The sequence below is a fragment of the Myotis nattereri genome (assembly GCF_964212035.1).
Source record: "Myotis nattereri genome assembly, chromosome: 2".
In the NCBI taxonomy this organism is placed as follows: domain Eukaryota; kingdom Metazoa; phylum Chordata; class Mammalia; order Chiroptera; family Vespertilionidae; genus Myotis; species Myotis nattereri.
Window position 1 is genome coordinate 142,948,702 of NC_138076.1, and position 23,097 is coordinate 142,971,798.

General features: G+C 34.0%; 1 protein-coding gene across 2 annotated transcripts in view; it reads right to left on the minus strand.

Moving 5' to 3' along the window:
* ZDHHC17 (zDHHC palmitoyltransferase 17) overlaps positions 1-23,097 on the minus strand; it is an 82,890-nt gene that overhangs the window by 11,686 nt on the left and 48,107 nt on the right. Inside the window, exons 1-5 of one of the 2 annotated variants that reach the window (XM_081082545.1) lie at positions 20,428-20,503; positions 19,038-19,163; positions 8,670-8,812; positions 6,702-6,802; positions 194-318 (exon numbers count right to left, since the gene is read on the minus strand). In XM_081082545.1, coding sequence (XP_080938671.1) covers positions 194-318; positions 6,702-6,802; positions 8,670-8,812; positions 19,038-19,163; positions 20,428-20,499 — 567 coding nt within the window. In that variant the 5' untranslated portion in view covers positions 20,500-20,503. Of the gene's footprint in view, positions 1-193; positions 319-6,701; positions 6,803-8,669; positions 8,813-19,037; positions 19,164-20,427; positions 20,504-23,097 lie in introns of those variants that run through there. The other variant, XM_081082544.1, reaches the window with a different exon arrangement.

A 23,097-nucleotide genomic window follows, 5' to 3' on the forward strand; every position in this document is an offset into this window, starting at 1 on the left:
TAAAAGTATCAAATGTTATGGAAGTGTAAGGACAGGCATCACAAGAGCACCAACTATACATCTGTTTGTTTTGAAACTTCTTTGGTTTGAAAATTCTAAACAACAGTTTCTTCCTTTGTACTCTAATATCTACCGTAACTACTGATAATTTGGCAGTGAAACTCAAGTGACTAGTTAGATTGTTTCTTGCTACCTTTTTCTTTTGCTCTTCTGTAGCTTTAATTATCCCTGGATCAGATTTCCAAGACTTCCCAAAATTGTAGAAAAGTGCAACACTATTGGCAAGGAATGGAAGATGAATAAATAAAAAGTTGAGATGTACTTAAAGTTAAGGAATCTAAAGAGCCAATGAGTTACTCTTATAGGTAAATTTATAATCCATTAAATTTTACCATAAAAAAAACCCCACCTACCAATCAAAAAATACAAGCTGATTTATTACATGAAAATAGATTATTACATCTACTACCCAAGCTGGTTTATCTATTCTGTAAACATCAAATGAGATAGTTTCCGTATGTCCATACCTAAATGTAAAAAGTAAAAATGTGAATTCTTTTTTTAAAATATATTTTTATTGATTTCAGAAAGGAAGGGAGAGGGGAAAGATAGATAGAAACATCAATGACGAGAGAGAATCACTGATCGAGAGAATCATTGATCCGTTGCCTCCTGTACACCTCCTATTGGGGATCAAGCCTGCAACCTGGGCATGTGCCCTTGACCAGAATCGAACCCAGGACCCTTCAAGTCCGCAAGCCAATGCTCTATCCACTGAGTCAAACCAGCTAGGGCAAAAATGTGAATTCTTTATAAACATTAAATCATGTAGGCTTATCTACTTTTTAAAAGTCAGCGAGTACATTAAAAATTCATTGACTAGATCATTTTTAAATGATTATTTCTTTTGACAAAAATGAAGAGACTTCTCACGTTCAAAGTTATTATCATACTAGTGGCCCAGTGCACGGATTCGTGCACATTGAAAGGGAATCTGGTGCAGGTGAACCAGATTCGGGCCGACAGAGTTCCAGGAGCAAGCTAACCTGCGGCCGATTCTGCGAATCATCGGGCTCCCTCCTCCCTCCTCTCTGGGCCCAGGGTGTGGGTGAACTAGATTTGGGCTGACAGGGCCCCAGCAGCAACCTAACCTATGAGTCGGAGCATCTGCTCCCTGGTGGTCATTGCACATCACAGCTACTGGTCGAACGGTTGAATAGTCGCTTAGCCATATTATATCTTTATTTATATGCATTAAAATCTTTATATAGCTACCAAACTCTTCAGATATCATACTCATGTATTTAAAATACTGCCTTCAAATTCTCTCCTTTGCCTTTTTTGAAAACATTCAAGCTAACCTTAATTTTAGAAAAGATATTTATAAAGTTGCTTAAAACAGAAATAGTTTCTATGGTCATATTTTTCTATCTAATAAAAATATAAAAATGTACTAGGCATTTATAAAAATAAGTGAAGAATCAAAGACTTAAAAAGCATTAGGAAAAATAAAGCAATGTTGTTAGAACAATACATTTCTGAGACACAAAAATCTGGAATACTAAGATTTCATTTTCAAGATTTTATGTAACAAAGTATCCTACAACAATTTTGTAAGACTTTTGGACATGATCATATATATATATACTGTTTACATTTCTTATGAAGCACAGGAAAAAGAACAGCTTTTTGAATAAAATAATCCTATATTTCTTTGGTAAATACCCAAACACTAAATAACCTCATAAAATATAGTAGGAGAAAAAAAAGGAAGAAGAGTAATTATTATCACCTGTCATATATATAAAAGTGATTTCTCTCTCTCCAGTCTTCTATTTCTCCCAACTTTTACCATTTTTATTTCAGAAAATGCACTGGTACAACCCAGCTTGTGTGGCTCACTGGTTGAGCGTCGACCCATGAACCAGGAGGTAGTGGTTCGATTCCCAGTCAGGGCACATGCCCATATTGCAGGCTTGATCCCCAGTGAGGGGTGTGCAGGAGGTAGCCGATCAATGATTCTCTCTCATTGTTGATATTTCTATCTATCCCTCTCCCTTCCTCTCTGAAATCAATAAAACAGGATTAAAAAAAGAAAAAGAAAATGTACTGGTACAGAGGAGAGTAAATACAAAGTCAAATTTTCAGCTGTTCCAAAAGCTAAAAATCTCTTGAGAATAAAGTTAGGTAAATGCATATGCAAAGAATGCTGAATCCTGCCATTTTTTCAGGGACAGTACTTTTACTTATTATAACAGTTTCAGAACTTAAAATAAAAGACTATCTTTAATAATTTCAGAGAAACTTTTGCTCTTGTGCACAAAAATATACAAGGATATTTATAGCAATATTGTTGGTGGTGATTGGATACCTAAAGATAGGTAATAACAAACTTAGAGGATATTAGAAGGAAACTAAGAAAGATATACAAAAAACTGAAGAAGTAGAAAAAATATTTAAGAGAAAAATACATAAAAGAGAATGGTGAAAATGATAATTTTGCATTCTCTTCATTTTTATATATGTAATCATTCCAGGCTCTAAAGTTTTTCACATCTATCATTAGTTTAAAAACTTAGTTGACCTTAAAATATAATTGAAAATAATTTATTTTTAGACACAAAGAATTTCTAATATCCTACTGTCAATATTTCAAAAGTGGTGCTGCCCAGCCACAGTGGCTTAGTGGTTGCAGGCTGGATCCTTAGTAGGGGGCATGCAGGAGGCAGCTGATCAATGATTCTCTCTCATCATTGATGTTTCTATCTCTCCCTTTCCTTCCTCTCTGAAATAAAAATAAATAAATAATAAGTGGTGCCAACCATAGTTGACTGTACTGGGTATGACAGTGAATTTTAGAGATGATTATTATAAAAGAAGCATAGTCAATAAAATTTTCAAATAAATAAAAGGACAAGAAACAAAATAAAATCACGCATGAATCTGACACCCAGAGATAATCACTGCTAAAATTACATGTCGCCACTTCCAGTTCATATCCTTTGTGCATTTTAAAATTAGGATCATTCTGTAAACATACTTTGTAGCATTTTTATTGTATCCTAAGTATCAACCCATATCAAGTCTATAAAAAGCATTTTAATAGCTATTTTATGTCATACCATATGTAGTGTAACTGATAAAACTATCCCTGTATTAAGGTTGGATATTTAGGTTATTTCTATTTTTCTCTATTATAATAGTACTATGATAAACATCCTAGTAAATAAATCTTTGATCTTATCCATGATTACTTAATTATGAATAAGTGATTAAGAGATCAAAGTGTATTTTTAAAGCTCTTTCTACAGGTTGCCAAACTGTTTTACAGGAAGGTCTATGAATTTAAGGTTATTCTATATCAGGTCAAAGGCCTGAGTTTTACACCAGACTTGATATCATCTACCTATGTGACTCTGAGCAAGACATACAATTTCTCAGAAACTCAATTTATCCATTGGTTAGAAAACAGCATTAAAATTTGTGCATTTTGTTTTTTCTAATCTCAAAGAATTGTTCTGAGAACCAAGTAAAATATCTCAGGAAGCTATAAACCAAAAAGCACTGAATAAATATAAGGTGTATAATGGGGTGGTAAATATTTAATGAGTAGTAAAAAAATAAGAACTTATTTATTAAAAGAAATAGTTTATGCCAATATAAAACTCATTATCCTCACAAAAACACTTAGGTGTGTATATTATGAAAAACATAAAGTTGATCCTCATGCCTACTCAGTAAAAAACTTAGTTGCAGCCCGCAAATCAATACTCATGGTGTTTTTGCAGTCATTTATGTATATGCACAAAATGGCAAACAGTATGAGTCACCCTACACACACATTCTCAGCTGAGTTGAACAAGGTCACACTCTGCCTTCGTGTTTCACCTTTATACTGTGAACAATGTTTTTTCATAGTTTATTTAGTGCCATATCTTCCACATCGTTGTATTTTTATTGGTGACTGCCTTTTGAAATGGCCTCTAAGTGTAGTGCTGAAGTGCTACCTAATGTCCTACGTGCAAGAAGACTGCTATGCCTACAGAGAAAATACATGTGTTAGATATGTTTTATTCAGGCATGGATTATCGTGTGGTTGGCAATGAGTTCACTTTAATGAGTCAACAATAAACATTAAACTTTGTGTTTAAACAGAAACACATGTAAAACAAGGTTATGTTCTGATTGGTTGATAAAAATGTTGTGACCAGAGGCTTATAGGAAGCTAACCTTCTTTTCCCCTAGGAACAGTGGGTATTCACAGTGACTTTATAGAACTTAACTACTGTGAATAATGAAAATTGACTGTAATTCTATTTTTCAAAACTATCTAATCAGCTTTAATTACATACGTAGTACTTAGTAACAAGAGGAAAATGGCAGAAGCAATAGCAAGGAGACGGGGTCAGCAAAAGAGGTAGTTACCCCTGATTGCTGCTGCTAATTTATCTCTGCACCTTAATCATGACCCTATATCATGAGCTTCATGGCTCCTTTCTGTCTAATATCCTTTGTGTATCCATTATAAATTCATCTGGGCTCTTTACTATTTCCTTCCTACAGGTTTTTGGGGCTTCTCTCTCTGGCTCAGAAATTTAATACTGAAAAACAAAAAATGTAGCTCTAAAATCATACAGGAACTAGAGATATGGTTCTTTCACAACACAGACAAGTATAAAAGGAGGGTTTTTTTTTTTTAAATCAGAATTTAAAGTTATTTGTGATTGTATTCCACATCCCATGAGTAAGATATACACAAATACATTCAAATATGTAAATGCACATTTAAAGCCCATTGAGACACGAACTTAAGATTTAAAAATTCACATATAAATAATAACAGGTACTTATTTAGCACTTTTTACATGTCAGGTATGTCTTAAACTGTATTATATTCATCTTTTCTAGAATTCTCTGAGACAATACTATATGATCAACCTTACTTTACAGGCAAGTATAAAATTTAGTATTCTCATACTACAATTTTTATTTGAAAAATTAGCATGTGCAATTTATTCCATGCATTTAAAAATGAATTACATACAAATCTATTTTAAATGCAGAATTATTCAAATGGGGCAAGTTAAATAGGCTTCAATGTTCTGGCCTTTCCTTCCTCTCACATTCTCAACTCTCCAGCCGTAGGAATCTGCAGAGCTATTTTTTATACTATATCCAAATAAAGAAAATTCAAATTGCACTACATAAGAAAGTCTGGCATAAAGTTTTCATAATTTTGTAATTTACTAATTTTCCTGTTTTTTTCTTCACTTACATGCACAACAGATTAAGAGTTTAGCAACAGCCTCATATTATTTTAAGATGGGAATCTAACTTTTTTCTTGAACATAAAATTTACTGTCCAATTTAGGAAATCAAGTTAAAAAATATGTCTGGAATACAAAGTCACTTCAGAGGTCAGTGCTTTTTTATAAATTTAAAATAGATGAGGTAATGAAAACAAGTAAATCTGTCTTACTCATACTAAATGTCCCAATAAGACAATTCTAATGTTTAATAATAAATTCTGGAAGGACAATTTTTATGTGAAAATATTATGCAAGCCCAGAAGGAGCTAGTGAAAACTGCCACATGGAAAAATTTCACTTGATACTTACACAAGGAAGTATTTTAAAAGTACTATACTTTCTAAAAGTAATTATATACACGATAAAAATATAAGCATTACAAATGTAGCTACAATTGTGCCTTACTCTCAAAAATAAAATAAGCATGTTTTGTTTTTCAACTAAAATACAGGACAATTTAACAAAAAGAATACAGTATTATAGCATGCAAGACTGTAAAGTGAAACCAGGTACTAATTAAAATCAAGTCACCAAAAATTGCACCCATTTAAAATCTTATATACTTTGTGGTAATGTTCTGAAAATGATTTAACGAACATTTATGAAACACGTGTCTTTATTATAATACATCAGACTCTCTTACTGACTGAACTTTTTCTATGTAAAAATATCAGAAATTAACAAGGGCCTTACTTCTCTGATACCCACACATGCATACACATTTACAATTTGAAATATTATTTTTTTAAATATACTACATTGAAACAATTTATTAAAGTTAGCAAATATTTGAAGATGCAGCATTACATGCTTTTCATGAGGCAAAAGAGAAAATTAACTGTTAGCAACCATAGCAAAAGTTGTGAAATTAAGAAAATATTTAGAGCAAATTGCTTGATATTAAAACATAAAAATCACAGTTTAAAAGAAAGATTTAGAATATGTGTTATAGAATCAAATAAGTACATGTTTTTATACCAGAGACTAGCTGTGTGGCCTTGGTCAAGGATAACAGCCTAACCTAGTTAAGCCTAAATTTTCTCATCTATAAATTGGAGATAATACTAATGTACTGGATGTGTATTAAATGATACAAAGTATTTAAGAAAATGCCCTTTAAACATACAATAAATGGTAGCTATTATTATTATTACTATTATTGTTATTGATGTTATTAAGAGCAATTTTCAAAAGCAATCTATTCAATATGTAACATTTTAAAAACAATATTTTTATACTTATTATTCTAGAAATACTGTTCATATTTATTTTTCTAGAAATAGTTTACTGTTAATTGTGAGTAGTTCAGTCCTAATGTTAAATTATTATTAAACAATTATTTAAATAATGAACAAAAATTGCTTGGATATGGCCTTTACAACCAAAGGATATCATTCCAAAACCAGAAGAACCACGTCACATACATCCAGAATTTGGTTGCCAAATATATTCCAAGGGGCAATGCACTATGCATTGAATGATCAAAAAAGGATCTGTAAAACATAAGTTTTATAAAATTTGAGCTCTATATTTCATTATGAAAATGAATATTTACATATTTAAATGAAAATTACACACTTTTCACATAATAAACTCTGGTTAACCAAAATCCAGAAGTCCAGAATGCTTAAATTCCAAGACTGTTTTCATAGTAATCAACAATAAATGACTTCACAGCTGAATGACTCAGCAAGATTTTGAAGCTCCTTTTAATTCACCAAGAGTTTAAAATTATATTCCATTACTTTTCAATTTTAATATTTCAGTGTATTCCTATACTCTTAATCAAAAATTCAACTTTATCATTCAGCACTATTCACTGATGATGGGTTATAATTTGACAAAGAAGTACAAAGCAATCCTAAAGCTTTTCTCTGTATTTCATCTTTATTTTGCCTAACCTATATACTCCTGTTAAGTCTTCACCACATCTTTTCAAGTAGAATGAACTACTAACTCAGTAAAACTAAAGGTCATTATTTACAGCATTTAGAATTCAGGAAAAATAAATATTAATAAATTTCATCAAACATAAGCAGGATCAATCATCCATGTAGGCTAAATAGAAAATCGTGGTGAATTCCTATTTATAAAGGCCCCCAAAGCTGCAGGAAACACTTAAATGTGATTAGTTACCTAGAAGTAAGCCTATTCCTAAGAGTTAACACATTTAGTGTATTACTAGTCATTCTCATCTCTGTGTAAATTATTTGCAGAACTCTTTTTTTAAATTCAGGTAAAAACAAAGTACTAAAGAAATGAATGGAAGGTGGGAAGTTTTGGATCACAGACTAGGGATTGCCAGATGGGCAATTTTAAGGCAATGAGATCACAGACTAGGGATTGCCAGATGGGCAATTTTAAGGCAATGAGATCTAAGGACAGAAGAAAAAGAAATTATCAAAATATTTAAATAAGAAATAGGGAGAAAATAATAATAATAAAAAACTGAGCTGCTTCATATGCTTAGATTTTACCTTGCTACTAAAATCACCCCTTTTTTTTTTTTTTTTAGCCGAAACCGGTTTGGCTCGGTGGATGGAGCGTCGGCCTGCGGACTGAGGGGTCCCAGGTTCGATTCCGGTCAGGGGCATGTACCTGGGTTGCGGGCATATCCCCAGTGGGGGATGTGCAGGAGGCAGCTGATCGATGTTTCTCTCTCATCGATGTTTCTGGCTCTCTATCTCTCTCCCTTCTTCTCTGTAAAAAAATGAATAAAATATATTTAAAAAAAAAAAAAAAAAAAAAAAAAAAAAAAAATAAAATCACCCCTTTTTTGAATATTGCCTATGACCAAAGAAAATATCATTCCTATGGCAAGGTAAGTTCAAGCATTATAATTATCTAGAACAGTGGTTCTCAACCTTCCTAATGCCTTGACCCTTTAATACAGTTCCTCATGTTGTGGTGACCCCAACCATAAAATTATTTTTGTTGCTACTTCGTAACTGTAATTTTGCTACTGTTGTGAATCGTAATGTAAATATCTGATATGCAGGATGTATTTAGGCGACCCCTGTGAAAGGGTCATTCGACTCCCAAAGCGGTCGCGACCCACAGGTTGAGAACCGCTGATCTAGAAAGAAGCAATATGTATATTACATTTAGAGTTCAACAAACTCAAGTCCACTTTTAATGAAATGTTTAAAACTGCACTTTAGCCTTAAGAATTAATGCTAGACAACACTATTAAAAATTTTAAATATTTCACATATAAATTTGCCAAAATTCTTTAACATTAAGATAAAACAGGTTACAGAAAGGCAATTTTCTGAACATACAAAACATTAATTTTATATAGCAGGATCCAAATTATAATCTTACAATTATAGTTAAGGTATAGTTAAAAACGACACTTACTTTGAAAGAAACTGTACTGTAGCCCAAACACCACCATACATTAACCCTTTAATGAGCCAGGAATCGATATTTAGGTCTGCTATAAACCCAACCAGCCAAATAACTAGGAAAGGAGTTCCTAGCATTACTTTCTGCCGAAATTCCTATAAAGAAAAAAAAAATTAGAAAGTTTTTAATGTTTTAAGTAACCTGAAAAGGTAACCATGGTTACCTTTGTAAAAACAAGCCACAAGTGAGTGAGTTGATTATTCAAATAAGCTTACTATCTGCAGGTATTATTCAAGGTGCTGGTCTCTGTCTTCTGGAAACAGGCAATACACAGTCAATAATTTAAAAGTACTTGGTTAAAATTGTGGATAATGAGAACAGAAGTTATAGGAGTGTGTCTAGATAGATACAGAAGAAAGCAGTACCACCTGCTAACTCATGAACAGGCTAGAAACAGTACAGGACAAATACCACCCCATTTTACCAGGGGCATTGATAGATAACTAGAGACAAGGACCATCAGAATGACTAATGATCGAAGAACTATATAAGATAAGGAAACTGAGGAAGCTGAGCCTGGATAAGGCATTTTGACTGATACATATAAACAGCATATCAAAACCTTAATATCAGGTACAGAATAAAATCAAACAATCTACAGGGTACCAGAATCCATAGAATGGAGATTATGTGCCTCTGAAAACATATAAAAGCCAAGTGCTTAATACTCCAGAGGTAGTTCTATTTCATTTCTATACTGGTTGGGTTGTTAGAAAGTCCACTCTAACAATTTATCTATTTCCTTGTAACATCTACCACAATAGTATCTTCAGAGCAACACAAAGTAAGTATACCGCCTCTTCCACATAACAACCCCTTCACAAACTTATAAGCCTCTATCAAGTTTCTTGAGTGAAAAAACTATATACTTTTTCAAATAAATGGCCATGTTTTCCCCAATTCAACCATTTCTGAACTAAATGTGTAATTTTAACTTAAATTAATGATTAAACATATCAACTCCAGAGTTTAACTTTATGCTGTAGTAAAATAAGTAATCCTTCCAATTTTTTTTCATCTCTAGTATTTTGAGTTTTATATCAAGACATTAGAGAAGATTTATAACTACAGGAAAGAACCTATAGGTAAGGGGGTAGTTATTGGTGGGAGAGAAGGTGGACATGTGTCATTTGAAAAAGTCTGGTATAAAATTTTCTGTAATTTGGCTTGTTTTTAGTTAAGATACTTGTTTTCCCACAGCAATGACCACATTTCTTCATTATTAAAAAAAAAAAAGATACAATTCACATATAGCAAAATACACCTTTTCTGCATAGTTCTCTGAGTTTTGATTAACATACACAATAGTGTAATTAGCGCAAAAATCAAGAAACAGCATAGTTCTATCAAGTCCAAAAATACCTTGTAGCCACAGGCCCAGCCCCTGGCAAACACTAATCTGATTCCTGTTCCTAAATTTTTTCCTTTGCAGGAATGCCATATATATAAATGGAATGATACTGAATGCAAACATTTAAGTCTGGCTTCTTTCACTTCAAGAATGCATTTGATATTCATCCATGTTGTTGTGTTTATCAGTACTCAGTTCCTTTTTAATGCTGAGTAGTATTCCATTACAGGATTTATCTGTTCTTTTATACCATTCCTCAGCAAAGGAATTAGGGTTGTTTCCAGTTTTGATGATTGTGAATAAAGACACTATAAACATTTACATACAGGTTTTTGTGTAACATAAGTGCATTTTACGTGGTTAAACACCTATGCATGGGATTTCTAGATTTTTTAAAACTGTCACATAACATACATAATATTATAAAGGTGTAATGGTGATAAAGTACTTTTATAGATCCTCTCACAGTCTGGGACCCCTCGGGAGATAACGACCTGCTGGCTTAAGCCTGCTCCCGGGTGGCAGAGGTCAGGCCCAATCCCTAGGTGCAGCCCCTGGTTGGGCTCAGAGCAGGGCTGATTGGGGAGTTGGGGCGCCGGCCCCTGTCATGCACAGAGCAGGGCGGATTGGGAGGTTGCGATGCCACCCTCAGTCATGCTCAGGGTAGGGGGTTGGGGCACAGTCCTCTGTCACACTCAAGGCAGGGTCGATGGGGAGGTTGCGGCGCCACCCCGTCACGCACAGAGCAGGGCCAATCAGGGGGTTGGGGTGCTGCCCCCTGTCACGCACAGAGCAGGGCCCATCAGGGGGATTGGGGCTCCGTACCCTGTCATACACAGAGCAGGGCCAATCAGGGGGTTGGGGCGCTGCCCCCTGTCACGCACAGAGCAGAGACGATCAGGGGGTTGGGGAGCTCCCCCATCATGCACAGAGCAGGGCGGATCAGGGGGTTGGGGCACCGCCACTGTCACACTCAGGGCAGGGCCGTTGGGGAGGTTATGGCTCTACCCCAACACACAGAGCAGGGCCCGTGGAGAGGGGGTTGGGGCACCGCCACTCTCACACTCAGGGCAGGGCCGATGGGGAGGTTATGGCTCTACCCCGTCACACACAGAGCAGGGCCCATGGGGGGGTGGGCTTGGGGCACCTTCCCCTGTCACGAACAGAGCAGGGCGGATAGGGAGGTTGTGGCCCCGCCCCCTGTCACACACAGAGCCGCAGGGCGATCAGAGGGTTTGGGCGATCAGGGGGTTTGGGCGCTGTCCCCTGTCACACTGATCCCGGTGCCGGGAGGCCTCTCAGCTCCGCTGATCCCGGTGCTGGGAGGCATATTACCCTTTTACTATATAGGATAGAGGTCTGGTGCACCTGTGGGGGCCGGCTGGTTTGCCCTGAAGGGTGTCCTGGATCAGGGTGGGGGTCCCCACTGGGGTGCCTGGCTAGCCTGGGTGAGGGGATGATGGCTCTTTGCAGCTGGTCACACCCCCTTCAGGGTGGGGGTCCCCACTGGGGTGCCTGGCCAGTCTGTGTGAGGGGCTGAGGGCTGTTTTCAGGCTGGCGGGTGACTGAAGCTCCCAACTGCTCTATTTTTTCTTATTTCTTTTTTATTCTGGGCCAGCTTTAGCTCTGGCTCTAGCTCTGAGGCCTCTGCTGCTGAAAGCAGGTATCTGGTTGTTTGAGTTCTATAATCGAAACACTGTATCAATTCCAGCTCTGAGATCCCGGCGGGCTGAAAGCAGGTTTCTGGGATTTTGTTTAGCTTCTATATTTGTAACAATGTTTCAAACTGCAAGCTCAGAGGCCGGCAAGGCAGGCGAGGAACGTTGGTTTCCTCTGTCGCTGAAGCAAGCAAGCCTCATGTTAGCTTCAAGCTGACTGGCTGCCGGCCGCCATCTTGGCTGGCAGTTAATTTGCATATCTCACTGAATAGCCAATGGGAAGGGTAGCGGATGTATGCTAATTACCATGTTTCTCTTTTATTAGATAGGATTATGGAATTTTTCAAATATAAAGTACATTTGAAATAATTTTATACTGAATACCTGCATGTCTACCACCTAGCTTCTACAATTCAGTAATCTATTTTTTAACTAAACTTTTTATTTTGAATAACTGTAGATTCACATGCCGTTGTAATAAATAATACAGATAGATCCCAAGTAATCTTTAACCAAGTTCCCCCAATGACTAACATCTTGCAAAACAGTAATGTAGTATCACAACAAGACAGTGACATCAACACAGCTATGACACAGAATATTCCCATCACTAAAGGATTCCTCATGCTGTCCTTTTACAACCTCCTCCAGCCCTACCTTCACCCCCATAATTAACCTCAGGCAACCACTAATCTGTTCTACATTTCTATAATTTTTTCATGTCAAAAATTTTATATAAATGGTATATAGCCTTATAGAATTGGCTTTCTCATTTAACATAATTCTTTGGAAATTCATCCAGGTTACTGTATGTATCATTAGTTCATTTCTTTTTATTGCTAAGGAATATTCCATGGTACAAATATACCATGGTTTCTTGAACTGTTTACCCATTGAAGGGCCTTGGGGTTGCTTCTAATTTGGGGTAGTATAAATAAAACTGCTATAAACATTCACATACAGGTTTCTATGTGAACACAAGTTTTCATTTCTTTGGGATAAATAACTAAGAGTGAAGTTTCTGGGTTGCATGATAATTGCATCTGAAGTTTTTTTTTAAAAAAAACACACACAAAACTGCCAAACTTTTCTCCAAACATTCCCACCATCAATGCTTGAGGAATCTGGTCCCTCTGCATCCTCATTAGCATTTGGTGATTTCACAACTTTTTAGTTATTCTAATAGGTATATGAAAGTAAGTCACTGTGGTTTTAATTTGCATTTCCCTAATGACTAATGATGTTGAACATCTTTTCATATACTTATCTGCCATTTTTATATCTTCGGTAAAATAACTCTTCATGTCTTAAGACCATTTTCTAACTTGATTATTTACTTTTGAGTTTTGAAAGTTCTTTATATAGTCTAAAAACTAGTCCTTTATTAGATATGTGTCTTGCAAATACTTTTCTCCAGTCTGTAGTGTGTCTTTTCATCCTAATAACGGGGTGTTTTGTAGAACTATAGTTTTTAATTTTGATAAAGTCCAATTGATCAATTTTACTTTTATGGATCATGTTTTTGTGTAAATTCTAACTCTTTGCCTACTCCTAGATTCTGATGATTTTTCTGGGTTTTTTTTCCCTAAAACTTTTATAGTTTTATGGTCTACATTTAATTCTGTGAATCATTTTATTTTTTTATATGATGTGAGATTTGAGTAAGGTTTTGTTTATTTATGCGCCTATGCATATCCAAATGATCCAGCATTTGCTGAAAAGGTTATCTTTCCTCAACTGAATTGCTATTGTACTTCTGTCAATATCTTGGGCATATCTTGACAGCTCTATTTCTGGACTCTGTTCTGGGGCACTGATCTGTGAGTTTATTTCTCCAGCAAAAAAATAGCTCTATGTTGACGATAGCAAAATATTGCTAGAATTTTTATTTAATTGCAATGAATCTGTATATCAATTTTGGGAAAACTGACATGTTGAGTCTTGAAATTTATGAACACAGTATATCTTTCCACTTATTTATATCATCTTTGATTTCTTTCATTGGCATTTTAAAAATTTCAGTACATAAGTACATTACACATTTGTTTGCATTTACACCTAAATATTTAAATTTTGGGGTTTCTTTAGAAATCCTAAATAGTACTTTATTTTTTTAATTTTGGTGCCCACATATTTATTCCAAGTGTATAGAAATAAAACAGATTTTTAAATATATTTACCTTATATCCTTTAATCTTGCTGAATTCATTTATTAGTTCTAGAAGTTTATTTGACAGATTCCTTGGGATTTTCTATGTAGACAATCATGTCAACCACAAATAGGGACAATTTTACTATTTTTTCCTTTCTTTCTTCATCTAACTAGCCAGAATTTCCAGTACTATTGAACAAGAGCAGTAAGAGGGATATCTTTGCCTTGTTCTTGATCTCAGGGGAAAAGCATTCAATCTTTTACCATCAAGTACATGTTAGTAAAAGGTTTTATATATGTTCTTTATAAAGTTCAGGAAATTCTCCTCTATTCCTATTTTTCTCAAGAGGTTCATCATGAATGGACATTAATTTTATTGAATACTTTTTGACTGATACAATCATAAAATATCTTTTTGAATTTGTTAATAAGTCAGAGTATATAAAATAATCTTTGAATATTTATTCTAGGCCTTGCATCCATAAACCTCATTTGGTCATGGTGCATAATTTTCCTTATATATTGCTGACTTATATTTGTTAATATTTTGTTAAGGAGTTTTGGGTATATTCATGAGGGATGTTGGTCTATCGTTTTCTTTTTTGTACTGTCTTTGTCTGGTTTTGGTATCAGGGAAACATTGTTTCCATTCTGTTATTTCCATATACAAGCAACATAACAATATTCACACATGTGAAGTGAGTTTCTTATAGAGAAAGCATATAGTAGGGTCATACTTTATAATCCACACTGCCAATATCTGTCCTTTATTGGGTATATTTAGACCATTTACATTTAACATAATTATTAATACGTTCCGGTTTAAGTCTATAATTTTATGTTTTGTTTTCTGTCTGTTCTCTGTTTTTTGTTCTATTTTCTTTTTCCTGCCTTCTTTTGGGTTATTGGAAAGTTTTTTAGAGTTCTATTTTCATGATCTACAATGTTTGTGAGTATAGCTTTTTTAGTGGTTACTCTAAATATTACATTATATAAGCATAACTTATCACGGTGTACTCGTCTTCTTTTTACCAGTTCAAGTGACGTTTACCTCCCTTATGTCCTTCTAACCTCACTGATGTTATAAATTATCTCAAATATATTCTCTACATACATTTAGAGTCACATCAGACAGCATTATAATTTTTGCTCCAATTGTCAAACAAAATTTAGAAGACTTAAGAAGGAAAATCTACCATATTTACCCATAATTTTGCCTACCATAATCTTAATGTTAAGAGTCTTGATTTTATTTCTTTTGTTTAGAGAACTTTTCTTAGCCATTCTTTTAGAATAGCTCTGCTGATGACAAATTCTCTTTGTTTTTCTTTATCTGAGAATCTGAAAATGTGTTGATTTTCTTTCATTCCTAACATATATTTTCCACTGTATGGGATGCTGGGGTTGATAGTTCTTCCCATTCAGCACTTGGAAAATGTGCCAGTTCCTTGTGAGCTCTATGGCTTCTGACGAGAAAGAAATCCAGTCATTTGAATTGTGTTGCCCTATTGATAAAGGGATTTTAAGATCTTTATTTTTTCCAGAAGATTGACTACGATGTGTTTGGTGAGGATACCATTGTGTTTATTCTTTTTTGGATTTGTTCTGCTTCTTAATCTGTAGTTCTGTCTTTTGCCAAATTGGAGAAATTTTTGTCCATTATATCTTTGAGTACTTTTTCAGCGTCACCCTTTCTTCTCTTCTTCTGGGACTCCAATCATATTAATGCTAGATATTCTGTTATAACCACAGGTCCCTAAGCCTCTGTTGTTGTTTTTTTTAAGCTTATTTCCTTTTGTCATTCAAAATGGGTAATTTTTATTGTTCCATCTTCAAGGTCACTGATTCTTTCTTCTCTCCCCTATAATGTGCTATTGAGCCCATCCAATGAGTTTTTTTTTAATTGTGGTTACTGTAATATTCAGTTTAAAATTTTTTTATTTGGCTTTTCTTTATATTCTATTTCTGTATTTCTATTTCTTTGCTGAAACTTTAATTTCCATTTGTTTTAAACATGTTCATAGCTGCTTGGTGAAGCCTTTTTATGACAGCTGCTTTAAAATCTCTTATCAGATAATTTTAATATCTCTCATATTGTTGGCATCTGTTGATTCTTTTTTCATTGTTTTAGATCTTCTTGGCTTTTAGCATGATGAGTGATTTTCAACTGAAACTTGGACATATTGAGTATTGTTAGGTACTAGATCTTACTTAAACCTTTTATTTTAGATGGATTCCTCTGATGTAGGTTGAGAGGGGAGTGAGGCACTTTCTCATTCCTGCCAGGTGGGGTGGAAGTCCAGGATTCTTGCTTGGCCTCTACTAACACATGAGGACAGGGCTCCTCATTACCGTTGAGCAAAGCTGGGACTTCTAGGTCTCCAATGAACCACTACTGATACCTCCCTGGCTAGGAGAGTTAGGTGTGCCTCATTACTTTTTCCTATGTGTTCTCCACTGATACAGCAGGGGATGGAATGTCATTCACAGCCAGTGGGAATGAAAGTCCCAACTCTCTACTCAGCCTTTTTCTGACCACCCCTGGAGAGAAGTTGGAGTACCTCATTATAGCCTGGTAAGGGCAGAAGTCCTGGCCTTTGCTGTGTGAATGAGGGTGGGGCCACAGTATTTTCTGTAGTGTTTGGATATAGTAGAAAGTTATTTTCAAAAAGCTTCTAAAATTTTTCTGTCTTTTTTGTTGTTGTATTTTTTGTTTTTGGTCCTTTGAATAGAGAACAGAGACTTTTTTGTTGCAAGCTTTTTTGTCTGCACCCATTCATGATTCTAGGCTGTTGGCTTTGTCAACTCCTCTTCGGGATACTAATATATGAGGCAAAAATAAACAAAAGAAAACACAGGGAACTCAACACCATGTTATTCTTTGGGGCCTGAGCTCCCTAGCCATTTTGCCACATTCTCTCCATCTTCCAGAGTCATTTTACATTTATTTTGTAAATAATGTCCAGGTTTTTTAGTTACTTAGAGGGAGGAACAGGGAAAAGTACATGTACTTCATACTCCCGGGTTTATTTTCACATAATCAATAAACAACATTAAAAAAGAAGGTATTGTGAGATATCCACTGTTAACAAAAGGGATCATGGATTTTTAAATGTGCAGAAATACTAATTTAGAGATTTTATCTAACTTTTCATTAAGCAAGTTGTTTAACCATATATCTGCCTGTCTAAAATTTTCTAACTTTAAAAACCCAAGTTCGAAAATCAAAATTCCTTCCATATCTAATTGTCTTAATAGCACTGTCAAAAAAAAAATCTTTTTCCCTTTTGGAATGACTTATTTTTGGTATATACTACTGAATCTTAGGTCTTACTGTCTTCTTAGTTTTAAATACAGAATATACTTTACGGACTAGCAAATCAAGTCATGATCATGATTTACATTTCTCTAATTTGAGATGGGAAAAGAATAGTCTACATAATTACAAGTACTTAGTTCCACAAAGCCCCTAATCATCATCTATTTTTAATCTAGTAACCTTTTTAAAAAGGTAATATATTTAAGGCTACTAAGTCAAAACAAAACAAAAACCACAGGAATACTCGACTTCCGAACTAATCACAATAATATATAAATGTTAGTAAAACTGTGCTAAAATTTTTAATGAAGCTCTTTTTTTAAAACAGATCATATTCAAACACACAAACCTGATATATAGTTCATTATTGCATGTTAATGAATATCTAGAATTTACAATGTCATTTTCATCTGACAATATATTAAAAAAAACTTTAGAGTAGTTATACTAAACAAATGAAAGCACAAAGATTATGAGACATCCCAAAGTAATACTTTAATTACTAGCCTAGTTATTATAAGACATCAGCCATTTTCACTCTGCTGAGCAAAACTGCTCTAAAGCCTGGAGGATAGAGCAAAACCAAAGAAAATAAATAATAAACCACATTTATATCATAACTAATGGTGAAATAAGAGTTAACATAACTTGCAGAAATTGTTCATTATTCTCAACTATAGCATAGAAAATAGGCAAGTTTATAAACTATAAATTAAATTCTTCTGATGCCTATATAATACACCAATGAGCTTTTCAGCTCATTAAGGAAGTCTGAACTACAAGTAAATGAGGCATGCTTTCAAGCGTGTTTCCCTTTATTCAAAACTTGTCATTTTGTTCTGATAACAGACAGACCAATATTAACTTTACACAAACAGTTTTACACTGGAACAACCTGAGGAAGACATGCATAAGATATGTCTGCCATTCAAGTTTTAACTATGGACAAGTTAGCAAATACCTTGTCAATTGTTTAGGCATATAAAAGAAATTGTCAATCAGCTATTTTTTTAAGGGAAATTTTTAAGGAATGTCAACTCTTTTGGGAAAATGTTCTTGGTTTTGAAATCATATAAATACAAATGGGCAACTGAGCCAAAAGTCACACAGTTTATAATTAAAGGTAGATGAAAGGTCTAAAATGGGATTTCTATAGAGAAGTGAAAAAATAGATTTCCTCTCTTTGAAAAAAGTTACAACATCACAAAAGAATGAAAAGCTTAACTTAATTAGAGGTAGACTTGTGAGTAAAAAGATATGTATTGGGACTAAGATTTTTTACAATTGACTATCATATTAAAAAATGTACTTAAACAGGAAAAACTTTTATCAATTACTTAACTACGGCCAGCTGAATCAATGAACTAAAATTTGTGAGATTTAAGCAATCTCACATATACCCTTCTTAATTATCAGATAACACAAATAGACCATCAGCCAAATAGGCAGAGCCTTTGCTATCTACCTTCATTGTATGCTGGGTGAAATATTTAAATATTATATTGGCCAGTGTCAAAATTAAAAGCTATAAATGCTCATGAGAAAAAATTATGCTTGCCCTCGCCCGTTTGGCTCAGTGGAGAGAGCTGCAGACTGAAGGGTCTCAGGTTCAATTCTGGTCAAGGGCATATGCCCTGGTTGCAGGCTCGATCCCCAGATCCCCAGTACAGGGCATGCAAGAGGCAGCTGATCAATGATTCTCTCTCATCATTGATGTTTCTATCTCTTGCTCCCTCTCCCTTCCTCTCTGAAATCAATAAAAAAAATTTTTGAAAAAAGAAAGTATACTTATAAATCTTAAAAACACTATATATTTGAAAATTTTCAGTCATGAACTTACCTTATCAGCTTTCAGTTTTCTAAGGAAAGATGGATTATCATATCCTTTTGCTTGTCTTGCCTCTTGCAAATGGTTGATCATCCAGACATTTTTTCTCTGCTTTGCCAAATCAAGTGCTGATTCACCCTGATAATATAAGTGGAAGAAATTCATATTAATAATAAAAACAAAATATTTTAGTTACTAACTTTTAAAGCACATCTATAAAAATAAATTGACTGCATATTAGTTCATTACTGTTTTTACACTGGGCAGCCAACTACTAGAAGAATCTAAAAATCATTAAATATTACTTATGCTTTCCCATTCAAGGTACAATCAAAAAATGAATTTACTCATATAGATTCTATTTGTGCTTGCATTTTGGCTTATATTAGAGAGCAAATCAAAAAGTAGGTATTTTAGTACCTGCTGGATCAGAGACTATCACACAGTTTATCAGTTATTTCATGTTCATTAAAGGTTTCATTAGTAATAGTTATTGCTACATAACATCCTGCTATATTACCAAATTTTCAGAACTCTTTCAGTTTAATTTCAATGATGACAAAAGTCTGAAGATGAATACAGGGATAAAAAAAATCAACTTCTACTTCTACTACTGTTGTATTGCCATTCTTGATCACCTTAAATTCATTCACCCATAGAAATTTCCAAAGAGAATAAGATAAGAGCAGTAACCAAAAAAGAGTGAACCTCAAGTTATGAACTTGTAATTCCCTTTTATCTCAAGAAAAAGAATGCCAAGGAATATAAGTGAACAGAACTAAAACCTTTTAAAGGAAGTAAGAAACAAGAAATAGCGTCCCTAATTCTAGATCTATGCTTCTTTATGCCTGTATTAATTTTAAATCTTTTCCTTTAAATTAATCAAACACCTACATATCTATTTTAATATTTTCCACTATTTATCTATTACTTCCAGTATAAATGTGAAATAAAACATTTTCCAAATTTGCCAAATTTCAAGAATGTATCAATGAATATTTAAAATTACTTTAAAAAGAAGAAAAAATATTAACATCTTAATTTTAAAAACTAGATGAAAATAAAGGAATAAGGAGCCTCGGGGTGCCTTACTTATGAGGGATGATTATCAAGTATGAAGTACAGTTTATTTTTTAAAAAACCTAAAAAATTTTAAAAAGCAAACAAAAAAATAAACACACCACTACCACCAATAGCAACAACTATAACAACACCAAAGTAACAACAGAAAGCCCAACCAATCCTTTAATAAAAAGAGCAATTGTATTTAATTAGGAACAGGCTAATCTAGGTGGGTCTTCCACAAATAGGAATATTTACTTTTAAATATCTCCTTACCTATCAAAGATTCTATCACCTAAGTTGTTAGAACCAGCTAATTAATCCAAACTATAAAGATTACCTGAATAAAAGCAATCCCTTGGATAACAACTCCCAGAGAATATTCTGCAGTTGCCTCGGTCCAGCTGAGCATCCCTTCCACTAGAGGGCCATGTGACACCTAGGGATTGCCTAGATAAAAAGATGGAGGGAGCTTTAAGAAATCTTTCAACTACTCCTCTAGTCAACTGACTGCTTTTGTATAGTTCTTTTATTCAGCTGGTAAAATAAACAAGCAATTAATTTAAAGAACTGTATTAAAACCAGGGTTCCGAATCAAGTCTTTATTTGATCACTCCATGTGTTAGCTAAAATAGTAAACAATAACATCTCTTAAATGGAGTATTTATGGACGATGTGACTTGCAATAAAATAAATTCTTCAAGGATTTTGGTCAGATAAATAAACATTATGAAAGGTGGAAGTTGAAAGATCATACTTTGCCTAAGTTAGGTTGAATTTCATTATTAAAACGAAGGAAAATTCTTCCTTGGAGACCATCTAGGTCAGGTGCTTAAGAAAAAACTACTTAATACAACTACTTTCTAAAAACAGTTTCTTACCTCATTTCAAAAAAACTATACGAGTCTTCCAATATGTTAATTAACGAGGCTCAGTAATTTTACATTCTTCGAAAGCTAAAATTTATGTCCTTTGATCATTTTAGAAAGAAAAAAATGACAAATGCTTGGGCTTTACTCCAAGATTGTTTTCTCAATACCCAATTCATCTATATTTATCTGCATAACCAAAAAGATGTGCAAGGGGGTAAAATATTTTTTTAAACTCACAAATGAGATGTTACCATAAAAAAGGATAACTACATAGGTCATTTAAAAAAAAATCTTAGTATTCCCAAATAACTCCCCCCATTGTTACTACTTAAAATTCAAATTTATCTTACGTAACTATTATCCAGGTTCTGAATTTTTTTAAGTCATCAGATGAAAGTCTTCTAGAAAAGCTGAAATTTAATTTTTTAATAATAATTTCAGAGGTCCATGGATCCACCCCCTAATCAAAATTAAGAACCTCTAGTCTGGGGTATATAGCCTTTTCTAATCCTTCTAGGGATCAAAGCAGCCATTTTAAAGTTACCTACTATTTAATATTAATTGTCTCCAAAATAAGTTCTATCTTCTTTTGATAGAGTAATCACGTGTTTATACATTAAAAGAATTGAATTCTTTAGTCAAATAACTCATTTACAAGGGTAAATACCTAGTTAATATAAAGACAGATTTCTAAGCAACTTAAGCTTCGCCTTATTTAGAAAATAGTTATTTTAGAAGATGATCAGCTAATAGTTATATAACTATTATAACACAAAGTATAATTTACCATATTCTTTAAAGAATATAACTTTTACTGGCTATTAAAGCCATTTCCAGATTTGTAGGTTACATCTTTTTGTCATAATTCATGATTATTAACAAACTCTTTCTTAAGACTTGAAATAAAAAAATGTAAAAATATACAGGTATAAATCAACTTTACTTGTCAAATTCCTGGACAAAGAATCTTAACTGTTTTTTTTTAAATTAATAAACTTTTCCCTTTCAAACTTTGCAGCAATTTAAGTTTATTTAATTAGCTTGGCATTCCACATAAGTAAAAGACACCACTCAAATTAAATATGAGTAAAGCGGAACCAATTCCTATCACCTTCACCCCAGAAAAGTTTTCCTTCAGTCTTCACAACCTTTATATCACAAGACATTCAATTATTCAAACCAAAACGTACCATCAATGCTATTTTCTTTCACCTTCATATCTACTCTTCCTCTTCATTTCTCCTCTGTCATTTCCAAATCAACTCATTTATCATTATCTCTACTCCTACAATAAGCTAAACTAAATCATTAGTTTAATAATTTAAACTAATGCAATAGCCTAACTCCGTGGTCGGCAAACTGTGGCTCACAAGCCACAAGTGGCTCTTTGGCCTCTTGAGTGTGGCTCTTCCTAAGCCTTAGGAGTACCCTAATCAAGTTAATAACAATGTACCTACCTATATAGTTTAAGTTTAAAAAATCTGGCTCTCAAAAGAAATTTCAATCGTTTTACTGTTGATATTTGGCACTGTTGACTAATGAGTTTGCCAACCACTGGCCTAACTGATCTTCATCCATCCCTTCCATTTTCTTAATTCTTTGATGCTATTCTTCCTACAGCAACTAAAGCAATCTTTTAAAAATATTTAAAACACAAAGATTATATAACCAGCCTACATAAATCCTTCCTTTTGTTTTTCATGACTGAGAATACAATTCAAGCTCCTTATCATGGCCCTGTATAATCTGGCACCTGCTTCTCTCCGTGGCTTCACTCCCTTGTTCACTGCTATTGGTCCAGGCCATCATTTTTGCACCTCTAACATGGCAAGCTAATTCCTGGCTTATTCATTATCCTTAGGCCTTGCACTTGCAGTTTCCTCTACATCACAAAGGCTAACATGGGCCAAATAAACAAGGTTTAAGTTTATGTGGGCCACAAAAAAACAAAAGCTTCAATTCTCATAGAAACATAGATTTATTTTGAAAAGTATAGTATAAAAAAAAAGAACAAGAGCAATGATAAAATTAATGTTTTCTTCCTGATACTGGCATCTCTTCTCTGCTACTATCTTTCCTACTTCGGGGGAAATCTTGTTCGCAGTGATTACTTTCAAAACTGACACAAGGTGAATGTC